Source organism: Anguilla anguilla, chromosome 7, assembly GCF_013347855.1.
Source record: "Anguilla anguilla isolate fAngAng1 chromosome 7, fAngAng1.pri, whole genome shotgun sequence".
In the NCBI taxonomy this organism is placed as follows: domain Eukaryota; kingdom Metazoa; phylum Chordata; class Actinopteri; order Anguilliformes; family Anguillidae; genus Anguilla; species Anguilla anguilla.
In genome coordinates, this window is record NC_049207.1 from 3,593,061 (window position 1) to 3,616,100 (window position 23,040).

The window sequence follows — 23,040 nt, forward strand, 5'->3', positions numbered from 1 at the left end:
TTGCATCCCAAGACATTTAGCCCAAGTCAGATCAGCTGAAACTTTCATTCTCGGAAAAGTGCCGTATGAGAAATGACTCCTGCAGGAAGAGGTTACGGTTTATCGAGGTTAAGCGATTCACTCATGGACTGGCAGGTGAAATCAGCAGAGCCGTAGACGCTGAATCTCCTGGTCAATGAAACTCAATCATCTGCACAAACTGAAAATGAGTTCAAAGACCAAACAAATGACAGCAAGACAACTAGTGCAAACTTAAACGTGATTTCAGCAACCTTAATCGTCGAATGCGTTGGCTGTAACAAAAACCAACACGTGCGGCGTCGCCCCAGTGAGCTTCTTTTGCACATAAATACAGAACGAGTCTTAAAAACACCTGCTCTCTGAGCCATCAAAGCTTTGGCGGGAGTCAGAAGATAAGAAAATGGAACATTAGCCTTTCTGTGTTCCGATTTTGAGTATCATAGCTCTATACCCAAATGGAGACGGAGGTTGATAACTCAATCAATCCAACACAGGACCCTGTATTCAGACTGACTCTAGACCACGCCGAACGTGATGGCAGTGCGACATCAGGGGTTTGGAGATGTTACAGAACTGGCTGCTGCATCCCTTGGGCCAGGAACTGAAGCGCTTCAGTTCATATCCAGCTGTATGAATTGATAATACATACTGCCAGCTTTATGAGCCTCTGTAGATAAGAGAGTCTGCTGAACAGCTGTGTGCCGCTATGTACTGGGGAGGGGAGGGGGGGGGGGGGGGGGGGCGCACAGAGGGACAGAGAGAGGGAGATAGAGAGAGGGGGGGACAAAGTGAGAGAGAGAGGGACAGAGACAGGGCGAGAGAAAGGGAGGGAGGGAGAGAGACAGAGATGGGGATAGAAAAAGAGGGCGATAGAGAGAGAGAGAGAGAGAGAGAGAGGGAGAGACACAGAGATAGACAGAGAGAGAGACAGACAGAGAGAGAAAGGGCAGTGTTGTGCTAATCCTGCTCTGAAAGAGAGCCTAGCTGCTGCAGTTCTTTTATCTGCCGGTGATTCTGCGGGGGATAAAGCGGGTGCTGAGCCAGCGTTCCACACCGCGTGCCGAAATTCTCTGGATTACCCCCCCCCTCCTTTGTGTGTGTTTAGAGCATTCCTGCTCTTTTAAGGGGGGGGGGGGGCTGTTCGTTGGGGGAGGGGGGGGAGGAGGCACCTCTGCACACGATCGGTGGCTCTTTGTCGCCGGCAAAAAAAAGGGCGTGTAACAGCCATCGCTCAGAAAGGCAGCCCATCCACGCTTCTCATCGCCCACCCCCCCCCCCCCCCACATCGCCCCCCCCCCCCCACTCCCACCCTCACCCCCCCCCAGAGCATACTGTCTTGATGTTTTTCTAATAAATCTATAAAAAGTCCTTTTTTTAAAAAAAGAAGATGGGCACGTCGTGAGTCGAGCTGACGGATGATTTCGGAGGAGAACATCTGCTCAGCGCTACCTGCCTTGCATCAGGAAACAGGAAACTGTCACCGGCGCCGTCTCGCAAAGCAAAGAGGACGCGCTCCGTAATGCAGAAGAGGCAAAGCGTTCAAAATAAAGACCCCACGTTCATCCTTCAGATGCTCCTCTGCTGAGATTGTCCTGCCGTAGTGTCCTGCAGATTCTCTACAAGACCCACGCATGCAAAGCAATATTTATAGTGTGGAAAATGAAAAATATTTCAATTCACTTCTAGTTAATTCAACTCTAACAGAGTTGTACGCTCCTTGTGCTAAAAGTACTCTCTCTCTCTCTCTCTCTCTCTCTCTCTCAGTATATATTGCAGTGAACATTTTGCACAATGACTCCTCATCCCCCACAAGTGGTTGGGTCCACTCGTAGTGGACAGGAGTACAGGGGTCTTCACTATGTTCACTATGCTGGGTGAGTGTGCCCACTGCTGTTTCCTGAGCAGGATGATGGAGAAGGAGAGCCAGATGTCACAGCACATGTAGCAGATCATTACCTTACATTATATATTACATTACATCACAAGCACAGTGGTAACCGACCCTGTTCCTGGAGATGTACTGTCCTACCTCTAGGTTTCCATTTCAACCGTAATTTGGCACACCTGACTCTACTAATCAGCAACTCAGTGAGGTCTCCAGCTGTTGAATGAACTGTGCTTTGTATGGGTTGGCGGGCAAACCTACAGGATGGTAGATCTCTCCAGGAACAGGGTTGGTTACTGACTTAGCACTTAGGTCTTTTCCAGAGTGGTCGAGACCTTTCACCGCAGCAATCCTCCATTTGGTTCATCGTGCTCCGAAGTGAAACATTTAGGTCATGTGACAAAAGGAGGAACCGTGGGCCTCGTCGGTCGGCGGGAGCGAGACGAACGACGAACTGAAACTCTCCGCTAATGGGGAAAAGAAACAGCTTGGAGTCACTTGACTTGCACAGCTTCGGCGGAAGATGAAAACGAAACACGCTGGTCTTTCGTTCAGAACGAGCGTCCTTCTCTGGGTGGGAGTTCGCAAGGCCTGCTGCTGCATGGGTGAGCTGCTGCATGAAAGGCATCTCAGAAAACCCTTAAGACTGTGGATGTCCTGCTCTATGAACAGACACCACTGCAGCATAGCATGTCACTGTAACAGATGCAACACCAAATGCTAACACAGCCACAGAAAAAAGTAATAATATTGATATAAAGAAAAAATAATAGCAATAATATTTGTTTGTATAGCACATTAACATACAATAGGCAGCCCAAGGTGCTTCACACAAACGTAGAATAGAAAAAAAAGGAATAAATAATAATAAATACATAAATAAAGAAGAATAAGATTATTTTAGGCCTGATAGGACGTATCGGCATTAGATAGAGATACGCCCCCTCCAAGCTTCCAGACTTTCAAATTGAATCTCTGGCCTGTTTTATTTCCCAGCTCACAGTGATCTAAAGATACCGGAGGGCATTGCATAATAAGAGCAGACGCGGCTTCGGTTTCAGTCAAAAGGAGCGAGTCAGTTATCTGCAGTCGTTTTCATTTATGCCTGAAATCCAAGAGCGCGCTCTCACATTCACCCTGTCAGCACTGCACCGTCGCCTAGCGATGTCCTTTCCGACTGCGGCTGAGGCGTCCGGCGGCCACGGAATCGCGGGAGAGACGCTGCGAAAGTAGAAAACGGCCGGTAAGTGTCTTTAAGAGTATCGCGATTATCAACGCGCGCGCTACATTTATGAGCCATTAACCGGGTTTGAACGCTCACGGCCCAGCGTGTCTTGTGACTTAGCTACGTGGCATTGCATAGAAGTGAGCCACAGATTCCAGAGATGTAGACATGTCTGAATGCTAACACTCAGTCTTCAACAGGGACTTTTTACTCAGCACCATTATCCAGCTAACTCACTAATCCTGATTCATGAAATACCCATCTGGACTGGAACAAAGACCTGCATCCACACTGGCCCTTATTGGATAAGAATGGACATGCTGTTTAAATGTTCATGTTCCAATTTTTCTTAAACAATATTATTTAAAAAAAAATTGTTTCTCTATACCCTCATAAATATGTTAAAAACACAATTGTTAAGTGTTACATTTAATCATGTCTAGGACTACTGTGAATTCAAATGGATGAATAGGGCTTATCCAATTAAGAACATTTTAAGGAGTTTTTCTTTATTCTGGACTGATACAGTGACTTGCCAACGGCACTGATATCTAGTAGCCTGCACCTGTTTCAATGCAACAGGAGCGCCGGTATACTGGCAGAGTAAGCTCGGTTTTGGCTGACCGAGCGGCATCCATGTTGTCTAATCCCTGTGAAGCAGACGCAGACTGAATCTAGCTTTTACTTTGTTAGCGTCTGTGTCGTTGCGGGGAATATGACAGACGCTGTAAAACCAAGATGGTTCCCTTAAAAAAATGGCGGATTACTGGGCCTGGATAAGATGAAGTCCTTCTTCACTCCTCCTACAGCAGACCAAACAGAAGCAGCTTACACCTCCACTCAATGCACAGAAAAGCATAATTACAATACCTCAAATTTGGTTCCCTGTTGGAAAAACTGCTTATATTTTGTTGTTGTTTCCATTTCAGAAGGCTACACAGCCTTTGTTTATAAACACAGCAGAGCAATGCACTATGGGATTGCTGGCTCCAGGCTCCTTTGAATGGCTCCATTGTGTTTTAAAACAAAGGCCATGGCCTTTTAAAACAAATAACACAAAAGTTTTCTTTTTGTGTGTGTGTGTGTGTGTGTGTGTGTGTGCATATTTTGAAACATGAAACATACAAGATATTCTTAATTTGCCATTCTCTGTATTTTTAGATTTTTTTTTTTTTTTTTTCAGTTGCAGGTGTGACACTGAATAAGCATGACCTGCTATGCAGCATAGTTATAAAATATACAGCTTGGACGGGGGATTATACTGTGTGTTTCCATTCTATAGGCAGATTTCTTGTCTGGTAATGAGCGGGGAGGGGGGGGGGGGAGGTTTTTTAAGCCTGTGTCTGTCAGCAGTGGCAGCGGACTCTGGGGATTACATCATAATAGCCCAGTCCCAGCTGTTCTCTTCAGGCACCAGGAGAAGCTGCGTGACCCTTTCCTGCTTCTGTGCTGCCTGTCGCCGTCATACAGCACTGCTAGGCCAACGTTTCCCGATATACGCTTCTTGGTGTCATTTGTAAACGCAAATTCTTCTTGGAATTAGTATGGAAAGGGGGGGGGGGTGATCAATTCAAATTAAGCCCCTTGCTGACAGCACTGTGGATTCGGCAGTTATGCTTGTCTTTGCTTGGTATTGATTAGGCCTTTGCTCGGTTACGTGGCTATGATGGATGACCCCCTTTTGCTCGTCATTTCAGCCAGAAATTCAGGCAACAAGGTCTTCATGGTGACATTGGACAAGGACTTCACAGATTTTTGGAATCCTTTTTTTTAGGGGGGGGTGTTAAAAAATCCTCAAATCAAATAGGTGGTGGTGAGGATATTTCACAAATGGAAAGTGCTGTATTCACTCCAACATATGAACAAATGAAAATTATGACAGTTACATAATATTAATTTAAAACCTACAAAATGAAATTATTTTAACAAATACCCACTGTTCTTCAGTTTCATTTTAACAAAAACCGATTGTTTTTGAGTTATTTCTGAATTTGAGAGCATTTAAAATGAGTATTTACCTTCCAAAGTATTGCAATTTTCAGACTTTATAAAGACAAACAGTTGAATACTGCTGCTAAGACTGTATTTAAAAAGCACCATCATGTTGGACCTAACTATGAAATATGTTACATTTTTTGTATTAAGAGAATCTGGTGAGAATATCTACCTCGTGAACTCGAAGCGGCATGAAATGTACGGACATTTCGCCCCCTGATGGTGAGAAAAAAATGAACATGCAATTTTTCAACACAGAAGTAGGGGGCACCAATGTATTGAGGTTTTATTTTGCCAAATCGGAACTGGGAAAATAACATGCCATTTACTTTTTATTACAGAATTATTCACTTATAATTTATAGGAGTATAATTTGTAAAGATGATTCATTTTATATTCTGCAAGAAAGTTACTTTCAGATGGGGTCTATTCTATGAGCATATGTTAACCCAAGTGAAATAAACCATTATACTTCAGATGTTTAGGTATTAGTTTGGACAAATCTTGCTTTATTTTTTAAATAAGTTTTTTTTTTATTTTCATAATTTTCATTCCAAATCGGACTGCCGCCCTTTGTAAAAATGACATTGTTCCCCTTTCAAAGGAAAGAATGATCTCACCATCATATCCTCTTGCCATTGGTAGAGGGGGGTGGGGAGCTTTGTCATAGTAGTTATGGAATGTGACACCAGACACTGTCTCTCAAAAGAGCGGGAAAAAGGGGGAGGAAGTCTGAGTCACAGAGGGGACCCAGAAACTGTTCTGTGTGATGTCAACATGTTCCCCATGAACAGATGCATTTGTCTTTAATTAGTTTGTTCACTTGGCTCATTGTATAAATCCCGCTTATGCCACCAAATACACTTGTCCTTAATCAATAAATATTTAAGTAATATAGACACCAGCAGCGTAAGCTTGGCTTCTGCTTGTGGTACAGCCTCCACCTCCATACCTTTTAATCAACCATTGGAATCCAAATGCTTTTTTCTTTGAGGATGTCGGACTGATAAACCAATTAAAAAGCATTACACAATTATCCTGAAATAAATCTTTGTGTAACTTTACTTTGAAGTAGTTCCTGTGGGTTTGATGCCCCTGGTCTAAAGGTTAAAAAAAGATGTGAATAGTCAGAAACAAACATGTCAGTTTGCCTTGTCAAAAAAATTCTTACCAGTGTAACTTTTGAGATGCAGTTTAGGAGAGGCTCGACACATGAATATGAACACTTAAATGATTTTTGTATTATGCACGTTGAATCTTCACTTGGTAGAAATCAGCGGAATACAAACTATGAAATAATCCCTTGTTACGGCCTCTGTTGTACTGTAAATCAATAACTGTTAAGTATTTTTGTCTCCTGATGATTTTTTTTTTTTTTTTTAAATCAATTTTTAATCAAATGAAGTGTCCGTGCTTGAGTTTTAATCAAGAGTTTTGGTTTCAAACCAATATGCCATGATGAAAACTTATGAATTCTGTCCCTGTAGGTATTATCCAAGACAAAGGGAAATTTCAAAAGTGACAGTGGTTCCTATGATAACAACACTGTGCCATGATCAAAACAAGCCATGCAATCGAATATATTTCACTAGAATTTATTGAAAATGAATCTACAGACTCATTGTCTAAGTGTGCTTGACAAGTACTGTACAATCCACCATATTAACATGAATATTACATAAAGCAGGCTGCTGAGACCTTGTGGCAGAATTAACGTTAGAATGGATGAGAGACGTGGACGACCCATTCAAAAGACAAACAGGATCCATCGTGATGATCACACAGACGCCAGCGTTTATTTGAGGATATGTTAAAAGCAACAGTGAATTCAGAAGTTGTTGTTTTTTTAAATCGTACAAACACAGATCGTGCGGAAAGACGAGGGTCTGACATTTAGGTGAAATGGATGGTCCCTCTTTACTGTTGCGGTCAACATAATTCGTTCATAAAATTATACATAAACAAGTTTTAAAAACAACGAGTGATACTAGGAGGAGAATGTGCAACGTATAAAATTCAAATAGACACGAAAACGACATTGACAAACGGACACCGGGGGTTATCCCCGAATCCCCGCTTTCTCAAAATACGACGACAAACTAGAATAGAAAAAAGAGAGAGGCCGTGGCGGCAGTAACTTAGCTCGAGGGGGGAGACAGACGACGACGCTTTTTTTCGGAATGGGCGCCGCAAATTCGCAGATCTTTACATCATCCGGATCGCCCTCCCCCGCTAGTCGGGTCTAGGACACACGACGGTCCGCGCGCGCGCGCTACGAGCGCGAGTTACCCGTGAAGAATCTGCCGGGAGCGCGGACGGGACCGGAAGCCCAGATCAAATCGCGGGAAGCTCCTGTAAGGCTGGATATGGCACGTCCGCCCCCGCGCACCTGCGGTTAAGGAACGCGACCTCGACCGTGTCCCTGTCCGTCCCGCCCCGTCCAATCCCACCCCACAAGGCACTGGTAGACACATTTATTTTGTGACCACATTCTAAGGTCTGGCTTTCCGCAATGAGCTAAGAGGTACAGGACACATGAGACACAGAGGTCCGCAGCCACCGAGGGAACGTGACAGAGTGACCGTTACAGAGCATTCTGTACAATTATTAAAATGATAACTCCTGGTACAGTACCACTCCGAAGGCTATTTACAGTTTGTGTGCTATTGTACCAACCTACAAATGGTATTTGACTATTGTTTTCTAAAATAATTTCAAAGCATGGAACAACTGTAAGTAGCCACTGCCATTAAAAATAAATGATTCTCCTACTGACTTAGCAAGTGTCACTATTGACAGTAAACATTTAAAAGATATATTACCAATAGTCTATATATTATATATATGTATATATATATTGACCAAACAGTAACAATCAATGACCAGCTCTTTTTTTTCATACTAAGACTACTAACGCTGAAATGAGGCATTCTTCGTTTTCCACATTATTATTTTTATCCAAATTATATTCATACTTTCTGTGACAAAGTAAAAGCCGTTTCCCATTATATTTACACCTTCTTCACGTATACCTTCATAAACTAAAGTCGTATCAAATCATAGAAAACACAAAATTGCACTGGAGTGTGCCCGCTTCCTCCTTCCCCACGCCCCTCCTGTCGGACCGTAGGGCCACTCAGTCTGGGGTCAGCCCTCGAGCGGTCCGGACAGGACGAACGGAAGCAGGTTTTCATTAAAACCACAAGGAGAGAGAGAGAGAGAGACATCCTGTCGCGCAGAACGTGTGAATGGAGGAGAATCTGTTCTACGGCGTGCGGTACTTCCATCGCACACGGCACGCGTGCAGTTCCAGGGTTCGCCGGTCCGTGCCGGGACGTCCAGGCTCCACGCACTGGGCCTTCAGACACCGAAATGCTTTTTTTTTTTGGACGCTGTAAGAAATTAAATGTTAACTGACCAGTAGCTTTAAGCCCTGCAGGAGGGGGGGGGGGGGTACGTCTGCAGCTCCACAAGGTGAGTTTATGCAAATCCGTGAGAGGGGGCTCAACCCAAGCGGGGGGGGGGGTGGGATGGTCGAGGCTCCAGGGGGCACCACCCCACCCCCCTAACCCCCCACCCCTCACCCCGAGGTCCCTGTTCAGGTCCGAGCAGGCCGCCCAGGGCCCTACTTGAAGAGGAGGTTGATGAAGATCTGGACGAAGACGAGGAGGGCGATGATGGCGTAGTCGCGGTGCTGCAGGACTCCACCCTCCGACGGCGCCTGCAAGGCCGCCGCCCGGCTGCGCAGCACGGAGATGCTCCTGGTGACCATGGAAACAAGGGGGGGGGGGGAGGTCAGCACGCGGTCATGGCAACAGCACTCAGACATCCGAGATCCGTCTGCGGGCGCAATCGGCTGCGCATGATTGGCCGGTTTGATTAGCGCACGCAGGCGGTACTTACCTGTTGATGTCCTCCTGCGTTTTCTTTATGGACTCGATGGCGCTCTGAAGCTCGCTGAAGTCCGTCCCCTTTTTCCTCAACCGGCTGCTGTGCTTGCTTTTGTGTCCTTGAAAAATGTGCGATACAGACAGGAGAGAAGTCACACTCACACCCCTGCACACATGAACACAGGTGAACACATAAGACTGGTCACTCCTGATAATCTGAACTAAACGTGGCCTTTTCTCGATGGCGGTCAGACTCACTCTCGCTGCCGGAGGAGTCATGGCGGTCGAGCTCGGGCGAGGAGCAGCCGCTCTCCGGGCTGGCGGGCTTGTCGCTCTGCTTGTGTTTGCGTTTGGGGACAGAGACCTGCCAGGGACAGAGAGCGTCAGAGAGGCGACACTCCGCTCAGAACACACACACACGTGCACACACGCACGCAGTTACACACACACACACACAGTTACACACACGCACATACACAGTTACACACACACAGTTACACACACACACACACAGTTACACACACACGTGCATACATACGCAGTTACACACACATGCACACATACATATACATACACACACAGACACAACTCATGACATACTACATACCCATACACATAACACATACGCACAAATCTGACACAACTCAGAACATCACGCATTCACAAACACAAACACAAAAATGCTCACAAAACCAAAAACCTATAGTATAACGCACATACAGTCACACACACCCAGTAGCCCGACACTAGCTAGGACCAAACACAAGCACACGCACACAGAGCACACACACACCAACGTATACCTGCACGCATGCACCGACACACCAACACCCATAATCACACTTATCTGAAGCTTACACAAGCAGTGGTCGCGCTAGCAACACACACACACAGACACACACAAACACACACACCCGCATATGCGCATATACTGTGCACACAAACACACACCTGGATGCTAGCTCCCACAAAACAAAAACACAAATACCACACAAGAGTAGCGTCGTGCTTTGTAGCATGCTGGCGTGCCCGATCGATGACATTCAACAGAAACCGCTGCACAGATAAATAAATAAACAAACACGCTAACGGACAAGCCTGGGTTACCAAGCAACAAACCAAGCCAAAGAAAGCAGATACAATTTTTTTTTTAGAATGACAAAAAAAAAACAGGACCAAAATAAAAAAATAAAAAAATAAAAAAATAAAAAACGGCGTAAAAAAAACCAAACGGGCCGCAGCAGCAACGGAAAAGCAGCCGGTCCGCGGTGGTTTTGGTGAAGGGCCGGTACGTGGAGCAGGCGGTGGCGGCGATGGCAACGGCGAGACGAGACGCGGGGTGGAGGGGGGTTGGGGGGGGGGGGGGGGGGGGGGGTGGGGGGGGCCCGGGAATTCTGGGAGGATCCCTCGGGGGCCAACCTACCTGCCGTTTGCAATTGTCCCTCCGGGAACCCTGGTTACTGAGACTAATTACACTGGCAGAACGTACCATCGGGGTGCGGTGGCGGACCTGCGTCTGGATGCAGCCGTCTTTCTCGAACTGAACCATGTCGTTCAGCGGGTCCCACGGCCGGGTGCTGGGGACGGGGGGGGGGGGGAGGGGGAGGGGACAACACAGTGCGACCAATCAGATCGATCGGCGGTGGCCAATCCTACCTGCCTTTCAAAGCTCTCTGCAATCACTCCCAGTCCACAGAGCTGGTCACACGGGATTCAGGAAGGCACCACATGCCATTCATGGATGCTAATAAGACACCAGGTTGGAAAGCCTACAGGTAGCACCTTACTTTGAACTGGTTTAGCCTGAAAATTAAGCTCATCATATATCCTAAGCTGCTGTTCATAAAGACTAATGTCCACATTCCATACACAAGCCATAATCCAAACTTCAAACTTCAAATGGTGAGATCCCAAAGGTGGACCATGAGCCAATTACCCAAGGGGAAAACCAACATGGAGGCAGAGAACATGCTCAGCTCGTAATTTGGAAAGTCGAATTACCCCCAACTGCAGCTGCGAACCCCACTGCAGAATGAGGAGTGTGGACATCAACGGTACTCCCCCCAAAAAAACGGGTGTCACCCGTTGTGGGGAGGCCTTTCATATGCGGCTTTAAGTCAGTAGCCCACGCTCCCCTGAGCGACCAGCAGAGATCGCTAGATAGCAATGAAATGCAGACCCCTATCGGACTGAACCCTCCTGTATCTTGGGCGACGCAATCGGCAATTGTGCACCGCCCTGTGGAGCTACTGGCCGCAGTTTGCCCTGGCACAGTTCACCTTTAAATCAGCATCCAATTCATACTGAAGTAACCATGACAGATGAGCTATTTAAGTGATTCAGCCACTCAATTAAATGCTGAGTAACCACCAAAACCAGCACAACCTGTACCATGTCACTCCTGGCACATGACACAGACCACTGCTAGGTGCCTTCCACAGTATATCGGCATTTCATGAATAAAATCTGTGTTTGTTTAGTTTGCTGCAATCCCCTAGATATCCACTAGGTGTCATGCTCTTGTTGAGCATGCGAGCAGAGCTGAGCAGTCCAGTTTAACGTTCCTCCTCGCCCTGTTTTTAACAGCCCCCTTTAAAGCTTCGGGGATGGTCTCTCTCACGCCAGCCTTAACAACGTGACACATTTTCTCTGGTATTAACGAGGTCTAAGTCAGACAGCCCTCCCACGCAGTTACACGCTCATTTCCCCCCGTTGAAATCCGAGCGAAAGCGTCGTTATTCACCCTTTCTGTCCTCCTTTCCCACCTGCTAGCACATCGGCTGTTCAGTTTCCAGCAAATTAGATTTTTTGTGGGAGGGCATTGTTCAGATTCCACCTCCATCAGTCAGCTGATGAGGAGGCTGTCATTAAAAACTAAGAGCGGGGCTGTGTGTGCGCACGTGTGTGTGTGAGCGTGTGTGTGTGAGCGTGTGTGTGTGTGAGCGCGCATGTGTGTGTGTGTGTGTGTTACGGTCTCCTTCATCATTTGCTTGGAGTCTGTACGGCAAGCATCACTGACTGTCCAGATGTAATACACCTTCATTAGTTTATAACAATGGCAGGTTTTTGAAGGAAATCGACATTCATTCGACCATTTCGAAGCTTCTGCGAAAATATAGAATTTTTCACCTCAATATTTTCCAATTTGTAATCACTAATTACAACTGCCTGCAATAGGGCAGCAGCATCTTTGAGCACACTAGCATGCATCCACTGATATACATGCACTCAGCAGCTACTTTTCAGTGTGAAATACACATTTCTTCCCCAGTGACACAACTGCAGGCTATGATTTCCATCCACAGCCTCGCGTAATACCCCCGGCTGGCCAGCAGGCGTCTCCATTTCTCACGGGCACTCACTCTGCGTATCTGTAGTGCCACTCTCCGGTGATGGGGTCCTGCTCGAACAGCGCAGAGGTCCACTCCTCGCCCTTGGACTTGCGCTCGCGCGCGGACTTCCTCTGCGCCTCCTCCAGGACGAACTTCTCGTTGGTGGCCTCCGTCTGGTCCTTGTTGTTGATGGCCCGCGTCACGTGCTGCCACAGCCTGGAGACGAGGACGCGGGAGTGGGTGGGGGGGGGAGGTCACAAGCCGACCATTTTTTAATGGGAACAATACTGCGAATGCACTGTTCTCTTTACTGAAAAAGCAGGGGAAATGAAGTCTCTTTCAATTTCATAGATTTCCCTTTGGGTAATGTTATAGGTAGCCTAGGCCTATGGATGTGTAAGACTGTCTAATCATACCTTCTGTTGTTCCAATACAAACTGTTAATGACCACATTTAGGTAACATGATACCTTAATTTGGTTATATAATTATATAATAAATGGCATTACACAGTATAATGATGTGACACCGCTCGGTATGAATGACATGCTTTTCGTTAGCCTATAGCAGTGAGCTCTGTGGGCGTTAGCAGCGAGCTTTGCGGGCGTTAGCAGTAAGCTCTGTGGGCGTTAGCAGTGAGCACTGTGGGCGTTAGCAGCGAGCTTTGCGGGCGTTAGCAGCGAGCTCTGTGGGCGTTAGCAGCGAGCTCTGTGGGCCTTAGCAGCGAGCACTGTGGGCGTTAGCAGCGAGCTCTGTGGGCGTTAGCAGTGAGCTCTGTGGGCGTTAGCAGTGAGCTCTGCAGGCGTTAGCAGTGAGCTCTGCGGGCGTTAGCAGTGAGCACTGTGGGCGTTAGCAGTGAGCACTGTGGGCGTTAGCAGTGAGCTCTGCAGGCGTTAGCAGTGAGCTTTGCGGGCGTTAGCGGTAAGCCTTGCGGGTGTTAGCGGCCCGTACGGCACCCCCCCCCAGGACTCACTTTTCGGACTCGAAGTCGCCCTGCTCTTCGGGCGGGACAGTGCAGCGGGTCAGCCGGCTCTGCCGCAGCTCGGGCAGGGGGTTCCAGAACGTCTCCACCACGCCCGTCTTCTTATCGTTGATGAAGATCTCGCTGTCCTGTGGAAAAAATAATGCAGAGCTTGTTCAGACCTCACATCTTTTATACATCACATGACATTAAAGGGAAACTCCACCACAAACTGACATTAACTAATTAACTCTCTCTCTGTGGCTCACCAAATCAGTCTCTGCACAGAAACAGGAGTAGTAGCGAATTTGGTAGAGCGGTACGTCATAATGCCGTGTACCTCCACCCTTGCTAACGTTCAAAAAACTACAACGAACGGGTAATTTGAATTTGGAGATACAGAACCTCCCCTCAACCTCCAGAGAACAGCGAAGGGGGCGTTGACTGAGCTCACAGAGAGAGACAGACGGTAGCTAAACAGCAGTAGCTTGTGAGCTAGCTAGTGTGGGGGACCTGCTTCCAAGAGTTCCACCCGCCGCCCACATTCTTCAAACACAACGATTCTAACGGCTTTGCTGATGACACACCAGATCATGACACCTTTCGAGAGGTTTTACTGGAACAGGGGGGCTGAAGGCTCCCGTCCTGAGCCGGAATACACGACCGCGAAGGTGACACGAAGGCGCGAGACGCCGCTTTCTCACGCTGCTGCTGGAGCTCACAGCGTGCGGCCTGACCTGGGTCGACCTGGGGCCGCCTCGGGTGAGCGATGGCTGGTGGCGGAGGTGGGCGTAGACACGGTAACTGTGCCGCAATGCCCACTGAAAAATGTAATGCGTTTGCTGCAGCGAGTGTGCCCGGGCACGGTTTCATGTGCCATCTGTGGCTCCCAGGCTAAGCAGTAACGCCCAGTCCAAAATTTCCCAATCCGTGCCCCCGATACTGAAAAGTATTTCTCAAAATGGGTGCCGATATGAAAAAGACTTAAGAACCAGCGATTTAGAGGCTTGGAGATATGCAGCAACAGGCACTGATCCAGAGTAGCTCACTGCGACCACTGACACAGAGTAAAGCAAGACTGGGGGGTGGGGGTGTGTGTGATGGGGGCACACTGCTAATGCAGCCCTCTGCAGAGCCTGCACAGCTCACAGGAACGTGCGCCGAACAGTTCATCTCCGAGTGTCCACAGGACACACCCCGAGAGGGCGACGGCACGCAGCCCAGCTTTCCGGACTGTTCCTTTGTGTAACAGACACTGGCAGGAGTGATTACCCCAGACCTGAAGCGCAGTGCAGTGGAATATTGATTAAGAGACAGCGGCCATCTGAGCGCTGTGCGACGAGCCAGCCTCTCTCTTCGTGAAGCGCCATTTTTCAGAGCGCCAGATAAAGAAGCCCACAACAGAAACCTGGGACAACATCTGCCACCCCTTCTACTCTGGTGATAAATGGAAAAGAAAATCTGCTCCTTACACCCACTCCCCCCTTTGACTGCGTTTCCCAGAATGCATCTAAAAACCGAAGCCCACTAAGTACAGGGAGAAAGAAAATCAAGCTTTGGGACTCAATTTGATCCGCTTTAAACAAATATGTATACTCACATATAATCAAAAATATTATATCTCACATTGGAGCAATAATCTCACATTGAGGTACTGGAGCAATCCTCAGTTAAGAAGGCTTCTTGGCGATAATGTACTTGAATGTAGAGGGAGGATTTTGAAAGGTTCATTCAAGACTTTTTATTATTTAAAACAGGCCTAGTCCAAAGATGTCTCCGAGAGTTGTTTATATCTGTGAGGTCAGTAATATCAGAGGTATGTAAATCATCCTGTTTTCTGCCTTGGTGTTGTTGGTCCAGTACAAATAATGGCAATCCAGCTGGTCTCACACAATGAAAGCCATTTTGGCTTATTTCACAGAATATGCCTGAAATCCATTTTGTTGTCCCTTAAGAGTCTGAAACCAGCTGGGCTGCTATTCGTGCCATTGTGCTGCACTGAGCCATAAAACACAAGAAGGAACCAGAACACAGTTTACATCCGTAAGCGTTCGCCATGTGCAGACTGATCCGGCAGCTTAAACAGTACAACAGATACCACTGCAGTTCAGTCTCTGGGAGGCGTGTCCTGCCGAACACAGATCCGCCAGCTCACCCAATGGCCTTCCAGAGTGGCCAGAACCTCCTTCCCCAGTTTGATCTTCCCTGCGATTTGATTGACGCTGTCATCGCTGCCTAAGAACGGCTGTAGGAAGAAAACAAAAGCAGGTCAAACGTAAGTAAAGCTAGTATTTAGTAAAAACTAATATTTATGTTGCAAAAGCACAGAGAATCAGAGCACTAGTGTCCACTTCACTATGTGTAGAACTTGTGGAGATTGGCCTTATTTTCAAGGTCCATTCAGTTCACGATGAACAGAACACGCTTGGCTAACTCTGAACGTTCTCACAACGTTGCCGTTGCGTTGCGTTAGCGTTACGCTGACCCACCTTCAGCTTGAACTCCAGCTGGGCGCTGTAGCCCGTCTTCTCGCAGGCGATGGTGATCTGGCCGGCCAGCTCCAGAGTCATGGTGCCATACAGGATCCCTATGAGGGGAGGAGCCAAAAATAAAGCAGGAGTGAAGTCACTCTCAACGCCGTACAGCATTCTGGGAAAGACACACAGCGCTCACAAACTTCCTAAATCTTTCCCCATTACCGTAGAACTGCACCTTTAAAAAACTTCTTTCAAAAGGTCAAAAGTCAGACAGGGAAGTTCATCCAATCAGACCAGACTATAAGGAAACCGAGGCCTACCTTTACAGTGGGCGTACGGCATGTTCATGACGTAGTCCTCCCCTCTGTTAAGGAACGTTAGTCGAGCTTCTCCATCCAGTATGGCCGACAGGGAGTTTCCTGTTGGGTAAAATAAAGGAGGCATCTAGTCAACATTCAGGAGGGACATCAGCCACTAGTCAGTGAAAATGTAGTAGATCGGACAACGCAGTTACATTATTCATTATTCATTATTCAGATGTGTTACTTTACACCGCAGGAATTGATGCCATTGTGATTTATACGCGATGGAGGGGTGGAGGAGATTAACTACGGTCCAGGCGTGAGTCTGGGGTCTAGGTGTCGCCTCGCTCACCATAAAACTTTGACTTGGCCAGGATGCTGCCGCTGAGGCAGAAGCCGTCCTTCCTGTTGCTCACGTAGAAGGCCGACACCGGGGGATGATGGGAAACCTGGCAGGGAGAGAATGCGCAGCTTGAGTGGCAAAGGGGATGACCATGAATGTGATACACAAAAGGCCAATTTCTCTTCACACACTAAATGGCCTTGCAGAGTAAGATAACCTCTCTGTGTACTAAGGTGTAACTGTACACAAGCTTGGGTGAGGACAAGCACCTCAGACAGAGGGTGGACTGAACTGAACTCCACCCCTGCGAGCAGCGGCAGGTTTACCTGCTCAGAGATGTAGAAGGTCTTGCTGTTGGTCTTGGTGTGGAGCCACATGCAGCGGAAGGTCTCTCCGATGATGGGGTTGTACGGCTTCTTCAGGCCCTGGGGTGGGGGGCGGAGCAAAGGAGGCGTCAGAACCAATCAGCAGGGGAAGGAGAGGTCAGTGCATGGTGACATCATCTAGCGGTTGTAGCTGGGCTAGTTTGCTAGCGAAGCACAATGAGGTGCCGTAAAGCGAAGGCTTTGTAGCAGGTTACCGTGACAACACTCCCTGGTGACATAACCGTCAAAGTCAAAATGATGACATTGCCCCTAGCTAGAGGTGATTTCACCTTTAGCTGACTGGTAACGCCTTTGTCTTTAGAATTCTTGGGCAATAGAGAGGCCCGGGTTCAAATTCCACCGCTAACTCGTAACATTCACATGACATTACCATATTGGGAAGGGTGCTTTTTTCCTTACCTTGGGCTTTTTGTAAAATCCAGACAGGTACCACTTCACCACTTTCTTCATGCGGTTGTAGGGGTTCTCCTCCACGGCGGCCCTGGTCAGAGAAGCCAAGACAGCCGTTTAGCCCAGAGAATGGCACGTGTGGTCATGTAGTGCACTAGCAGCACTCCTAATTCAGCCAGCCGGGGAAGGGGAAAACGTGCATGAAATCTACTCTGCTCCGTACCACTTTTACCGGTCCCGGCCGTGCCGGGTGGTGGGGAGAGCGCACACACCTGGGTTGCGTTAAACAACCAGCCGAGACCGGGAGCACACACTGAGAGAGCGGGTTTTTATTTCGTTTTTGTTTGCGTGTTTGTCTGAGCACGACACAGAATGAAACCACCGCTGAAAAGCAGGACGAGCTGGTCAGCTGAGAAGCTGTCACTCCGTTTTACTTTCTTTTGTTCTCGTTATTTTAGTTTGTTGTTTTTGTTTATTGTTTTCGCCAGTGAGGGAGAAGGATGAAGGTCTTTATTAGATTTTTGTGTTGGTGCGTGTGCGCTCTCTCTCTTTCTCTCTCTCCGTGCAGCAACCAACGGTCCAATCCCGGAACTGCCGCAACACCCTCACAGGGGTGTCACACTGGCGTGCGACACAGGCATGGTAACACGCCTTTAAATACCCAGTACCAGAGAAGAAGAACATTGCAGGCAGACCAAGTCATTGCGCACCAAGTGATTATGAAGAACACTCATAATGTCGGGGAGATGGGGAGCTATTTCATTAAGAAATGGCAAGTCCAATGATGTGTTCTCATAAATTAAGCTGCTGCAGTGCTGAATATTCACATTTTCCCCTGGCCTCCATTAGTGCAATCACTGAATCACGGAGACTTCCAAACGACTGCACGTTAGAGCTGGAACACCAGCGAGAGGCTCGTGTGGTTACTGATCATGCAGCTTCCCTGCTGCACTCAATGACTGAGTCAGAGGGACGAAGACCGGACTCACTCGGACAGGAAGTCAGCGTGGCGGTAGTAGCAGTTACTCACTCGGACAGGAAATCGGCGTGGTAGTAGTAGTGACAGTAATAGCAGTTACTCACTCGGACAGGAAGTCGGCGTGGTAGTAGTAGTGACAGTAATAGTAGTTACTCACTCAGACAGGAAGTCGGCGTGGTAGTAGTAGTGACAGTAATAGCAGTTACTCACTCGGACAGGAAGTCGGCATGGTAGTGGTAGTGACAGTAATAGTAGTGACTCACTCAGACAGGAAGTCGGCGTGGTAGTAGTAGTCGGACAGCTTGTCCAGGAAGGAGCGCGGCTCCAGGATGAAGGTGGGCAGGACCACTTTGGACAGGTCCATCCCGGGCCTGACCTGCTTCAGCAGGGTCCAGATCAGGGACTTGTTCTCCTCCGACACAGTCTCTGTTTGAGAGGCCTCGCCCGCCTGGAAAACACACACAGACACACACACACACACAGACACAGACACAGACACAGACACATACACGCACACACACACACACACACACAGACACAGACACAGACACATACACGCACTCGTATCATTATTGTGTTCATGCGTTCACTTACCAAAACAATAATTCATATGTGCGTATGAAATTGCGTCCACACACACACGCACACACGCACACACACACACACGCGCGCAGGCATGCGTTTTGCCGCTGTGTAACCGTGCCCAAAAACCGTCAAACATTTTCATATTCGGCACATCAGACTTGAGGCTCCTCCCAAACGGGGCGCGTGCGGGGCGCGGGGCGCTCGTGCGGGGCGTGTCCCCCGCGCTCCCTCACCTCCCCCAGCTCCTCGTGGGACTGCTCCAGGTACGGCGTCTCGCGCAGCGTCTCGTTGGGGTCCACGTCCGCGTACGAGTCGTCCTGCCGCTCCGACGTGTCGCTGTCGCTCTCCTCGCTCTTCTCCGGGCCCTCGTTGTCCGACTCCTCGTGCTCCGGCTCGTTCTCCCGGTCCGACTTGTCCGAGTACAGGTCCGGCTCCTTGAAGTGGTCGCCGTCGCCGAACCTTGAAAAATTAGAGAACGTCAAAGCAGCACCAACGGACATTTATCACCGAACTGCATCGAAAACACAAAGCCAACTGCAGTCACAGTAATGCCTCTGATAAATGACTACATGGGGAAGAAATATCAGGATATATATCAGGGTAACAGAATGTAATTGACCATCTGGCGTGTCGACTGGAATTTCAGAACTTATCTTGCGGACGCAGCAATCTGAGGGGGCAATCGTCTGGTAATAATCACTAATCACGGACACGCGGCGAACGTCCAATAAAGGACTAATTATGCGGCGTTCGTCATCGCAGAACAATAAAAATGACGCCGCTATGGATAATTGTGGACTGAGTGGAAAATGGAAGCACAACCCAACGGCTAAAGCGATGAGACGGTAAAACAATGACCTACTGGAACAGCGCATACTGAAGGGTTTTACACACCATGAAGCTCACAGCCCTTCTGGGTTCCACTGCTGAACACAGGGTTGGGTGATTCTTACAGGAAGGGCACTAAAATGATTTGGGATCAGATAAATTAACACCCATTCCTGCCTCGACAACTGTTGCTCAAATGCTAGGAATATTCCAGGATCAGGGCAGAATCAGCCTCCGAGCTACAGCGTTCTCAAAGTATGCGCTGTCTAGTAAGCATACTGCATACTGTCTAGTATGTAGTTTTAGTACACAAAAGGCAGGAAATGAAAAATATCCTCCACACTATTTTCCAACCCTATTGCTTGGTGCCATTTCCTTCTAATACATGGTGTTGAGGTGAGAGGTGAGAGGTGAGAGGACAGGTGTGCTCACTGGAAGCCCTCAGGACCCTGCAGGTTGTTGGCGCGGATGAGGCTGTAGAAGTTGACGTGGGAGTGTGGCTCCGCCCCCAGCTCCTCCTTCCCCTCCCTGATCATGGTGCGCTTCAACAGGCCAGAGCACTTCAGGGCCAGCTCCAACGCATCCATCCAACACCGACCTGGAGATTAAACACCACCTTACTACTACACCACCATACACTACCCAGGGCTGCCTAATCCTATTCCTGGAGATCTACCATTTCATTTCATCGCTATTTTGGCACACCTGACTCACTGACTGACTAATTAGCAGCTGAATAAGATCTCCCACCATCCATCCATGGAGCGGCCTCTTACCATCAGACTCGGAGGCAGCGCGGAAGATGAGGTGGCTGCTGGGTAATGGTTGTGTGATGGAGCCCACGGCCTCCCCCTTGGGACCCTGTGCCGGCGAGAGAGAGAGAGAGTGACATCAGCCAATCAGTCAGTGACATTACTGGTTAGAGTGACATCAGCCAATCGGGCGCGTAGGAGTGGGTGGGCCACACCCTCCTAAACAGTATCCCGGCCCAGCCATTTATATAGGCAAAAAATAAGCTAAAAATAAACAATGTATCAAAAAGGGTTTAGTTTGCCAATCAAAACTCTCAAAAAGGTAAACAAGTGGGAGTCACAAGGCACTCTTAATGGTGAAGTTAAAAGCCATAAGAATGCTTTAGGGTTAGGGTCAGGGTTGGGGTTCGTTTGCCATCTTTCCCTTTTCACAATATTGACTGGCGAACTCAGCCATTTTTGACGCATCTGTATTTCCCCCTCTTTCCAAAGAGCACCCTTTTGGCCACTATTTTTGTCTTTTGGCTTTAGCTCTGGCCCGCCCAGTTCTCTACAGGCCCAGCTACGTGCACACTTCTGCCGGTGCTGTTGCAGCCAGTCGGCCGTCCTCCAATCCCACCCCTTCTACTGGGCACTCGTACTCATCCTAAGCCAATCAGCATCCTCCCACACTGCAATCACACATAGCGTGGAGCAGACTGTCGTCAGTTCATTCATATACTGCACGGCCGGACCGAAAGCGTTCGTGGAAAAACAGTCTGTGTGGAAAAAACGCTCGTCCAAGTCGCCCATTGTCCCCAGGCTCCCGAGCTCTCTGCTGAGACGCGCTGATCCTCTGTCGAAACCGTGCCACCAATTTCCTGTGTACCGAGGAGGGCAGCGTTTTGAAATGCATTCTTCATCGTTAGACTGCCTTTCACAGCCCTGACAGCGTGACAGCCACATATTCCATTATTGTTTGCGGCTTTTCACATTTTCATAGTGCATGAGTCACTAGGGGATTGTTTTGTTTTTTTCTTCAAAAAAACTAGAGCTGAGTGGCACAGGACTTCAAAGGGCAGCAAAAAAAAGATAAATGATAGAATTCATTTAATTTCCGACTAGCTGATAGACTTATGTTCCCCTCTAAAACACTGTGGTGAAGGCAACGATTTTGTGCCATTTTGTAATTGCTGAAGGAGAACCAGATAAAAACAAAAGCTGGAGTCAACCACACGGTCTCACTGCTCAAAGGCAGCAGGGCGGTGTCATTAGGACAGGTAGCGTGGGTTTCTCTTCCTGAGGGCAACTGGATGGTCTCCCTGACCATGGGCAGAAGGTATGGGAGACCTGACAGCAGTGAGATCTAACCTCACACACTGTGCTGCCTCTAACTGTCCACATCACAATCACACTGACAGAAGGCAACAGTGCAGTCTCACAAACACTGTACAGCAGCGTGGTCTCACAAACCAACAACAGCAGTGAGGTGTCACCTCACACACTGTGCAGTCTCTAACTGTCCACATCCCAGTCACACTGACAGAGGGCAAGAGAGCAGTCTCACACACAAATCAAGAGACAGTACTGTTACACTGATCGCCGTGGCGTGGTCTCCCTAGCCCTGGTGATGTCACAGACAGAAAGAGCGGGAGGGGTGCAGCCTCACCTTGACGGCCCAGATGGACTGCTCCAGCGGGTGGAAGAGCTTGAAGCAGAAGCCGTCCTTTTTGGAGGGGCGCTCGATGAGCTCGCAGGCGTTGAGCAGCACCGTCCCCACCCACTGCCCGTTCTTGTTGGTCTTGTAGATGAGCAGGACGCCCGGCTTCAGCACGCACCACAGCTTGGTCCAGCTCTTCAGCGTCCCCCGGATCTGAGGCAGAGACGCACGGAACACCGCCGTCAAACAACCCAGGCCTTTCCATTAACTGACCAAGCCCCAACACCAGGCCTTTCCATTAACTGACAGAGCCCCAACACCAGGCCTTTACATTAACTGACCGCGCCCCAACACCAGGCCTGGCCGTTCATAGGCTGCACTCCAACACCAAGACACATTCCCAACCTGGCTCTCTCAACCTGCCATGTGCTCATTCCCTGACTTAATTGGCTAAAAGACATTGTTCCCTCCCTCTCCACAGCAGCTGATGTGTGGTGTGTGCTCTTTCGCAAAATGGCTACCGTGCATCACCCAGGTGGGTGCTACACATTGGTGGTGGCTGAGGTGCAAAGCACTTTGAGTTGCTGGCCAATGAGAAAAGCGCTATATAAATGCAAGGATGAATAAATAAATAAATTATTCAATCAACATTTATCCTTACATTTGACTCATAAGCAAACGCAAGTGTCCAAGGCCTACAGCCCTCACAGACATTCGAGTGCAGCGGAGAAACTAAACGCTCCCCAACTCCAGCTTTTAGCACCATATGCAAATGAAATCATTACAATCATTACAGTTTTACTTTGCCCAGGGGCACTGAAAGACCAGTGATCTAGAGAAGACTGTCACTAGGATGTGAAAGGATATCCAACTTCAGTGGTCTGTATGTGGTCTAATGTACAGGGGGCAGTAGCCTGTTTTGGCTTTCATCTGTGTTCCAGGATTATGGGTCACTGTGGGAGGGCCAGAGGATCGAGGGGGGTGGTGAAGGTTTAATAACGGAGCAGATGCTTGCTGATCCACGCTGGGTTACCACCCCAGCCTGTTTTCT

General features: G+C 48.4%; 1 protein-coding gene across 9 annotated transcripts in view; it reads right to left on the minus strand.

Moving 5' to 3' along the window:
* Positions 1–6,705: 6,705 nt before the first annotated feature.
* Positions 6,706–23,040, minus strand: part of osbpl8 (oxysterol binding protein-like 8) — an 87,427-nt gene continuing 71,092 nt past the window's right edge. For 7 of the 9 annotated variants that reach the window (XM_035425916.1, XM_035425924.1, XM_035425923.1 and 4 more), the window contains 17 exons: positions 21,999–22,202; positions 20,375–20,459; positions 20,031–20,196; positions 19,004–19,229; positions 18,449–18,633; positions 17,216–17,297; positions 16,757–16,855; positions 16,440–16,536; positions 16,106–16,204; positions 15,798–15,895; positions 15,464–15,553; positions 13,321–13,457; positions 12,379–12,564; positions 10,440–10,593; positions 9,275–9,380; positions 9,030–9,135; positions 6,706–8,887 (listed from right to left, as the gene is read on the minus strand). In XM_035425916.1, coding sequence (XP_035281807.1) covers positions 8,752–8,887; positions 9,030–9,135; positions 9,275–9,380; positions 10,440–10,593; positions 12,379–12,564; positions 13,321–13,457; positions 15,464–15,553; positions 15,798–15,895; positions 16,106–16,204; positions 16,440–16,536; positions 16,757–16,855; positions 17,216–17,297; positions 18,449–18,633; positions 19,004–19,229; positions 20,031–20,196; positions 20,375–20,459; positions 21,999–22,202 — 2,256 coding nt within the window. In that variant the 3' untranslated portion in view covers positions 6,706–8,751. The remainder of the gene's footprint in view (positions 8,888–9,029; positions 9,136–9,274; positions 9,381–10,439; positions 10,594–12,378; positions 12,565–13,320; positions 13,458–15,463; positions 15,554–15,797; positions 15,896–16,105; positions 16,205–16,439; positions 16,537–16,756; positions 16,856–17,215; positions 17,298–18,448; positions 18,634–19,003; positions 19,230–20,030; positions 20,197–20,374; positions 20,460–21,998; positions 22,203–23,040) is intronic. The other 2 variants (XM_035425918.1, XM_035425925.1) reach the window with 1 other exon arrangement.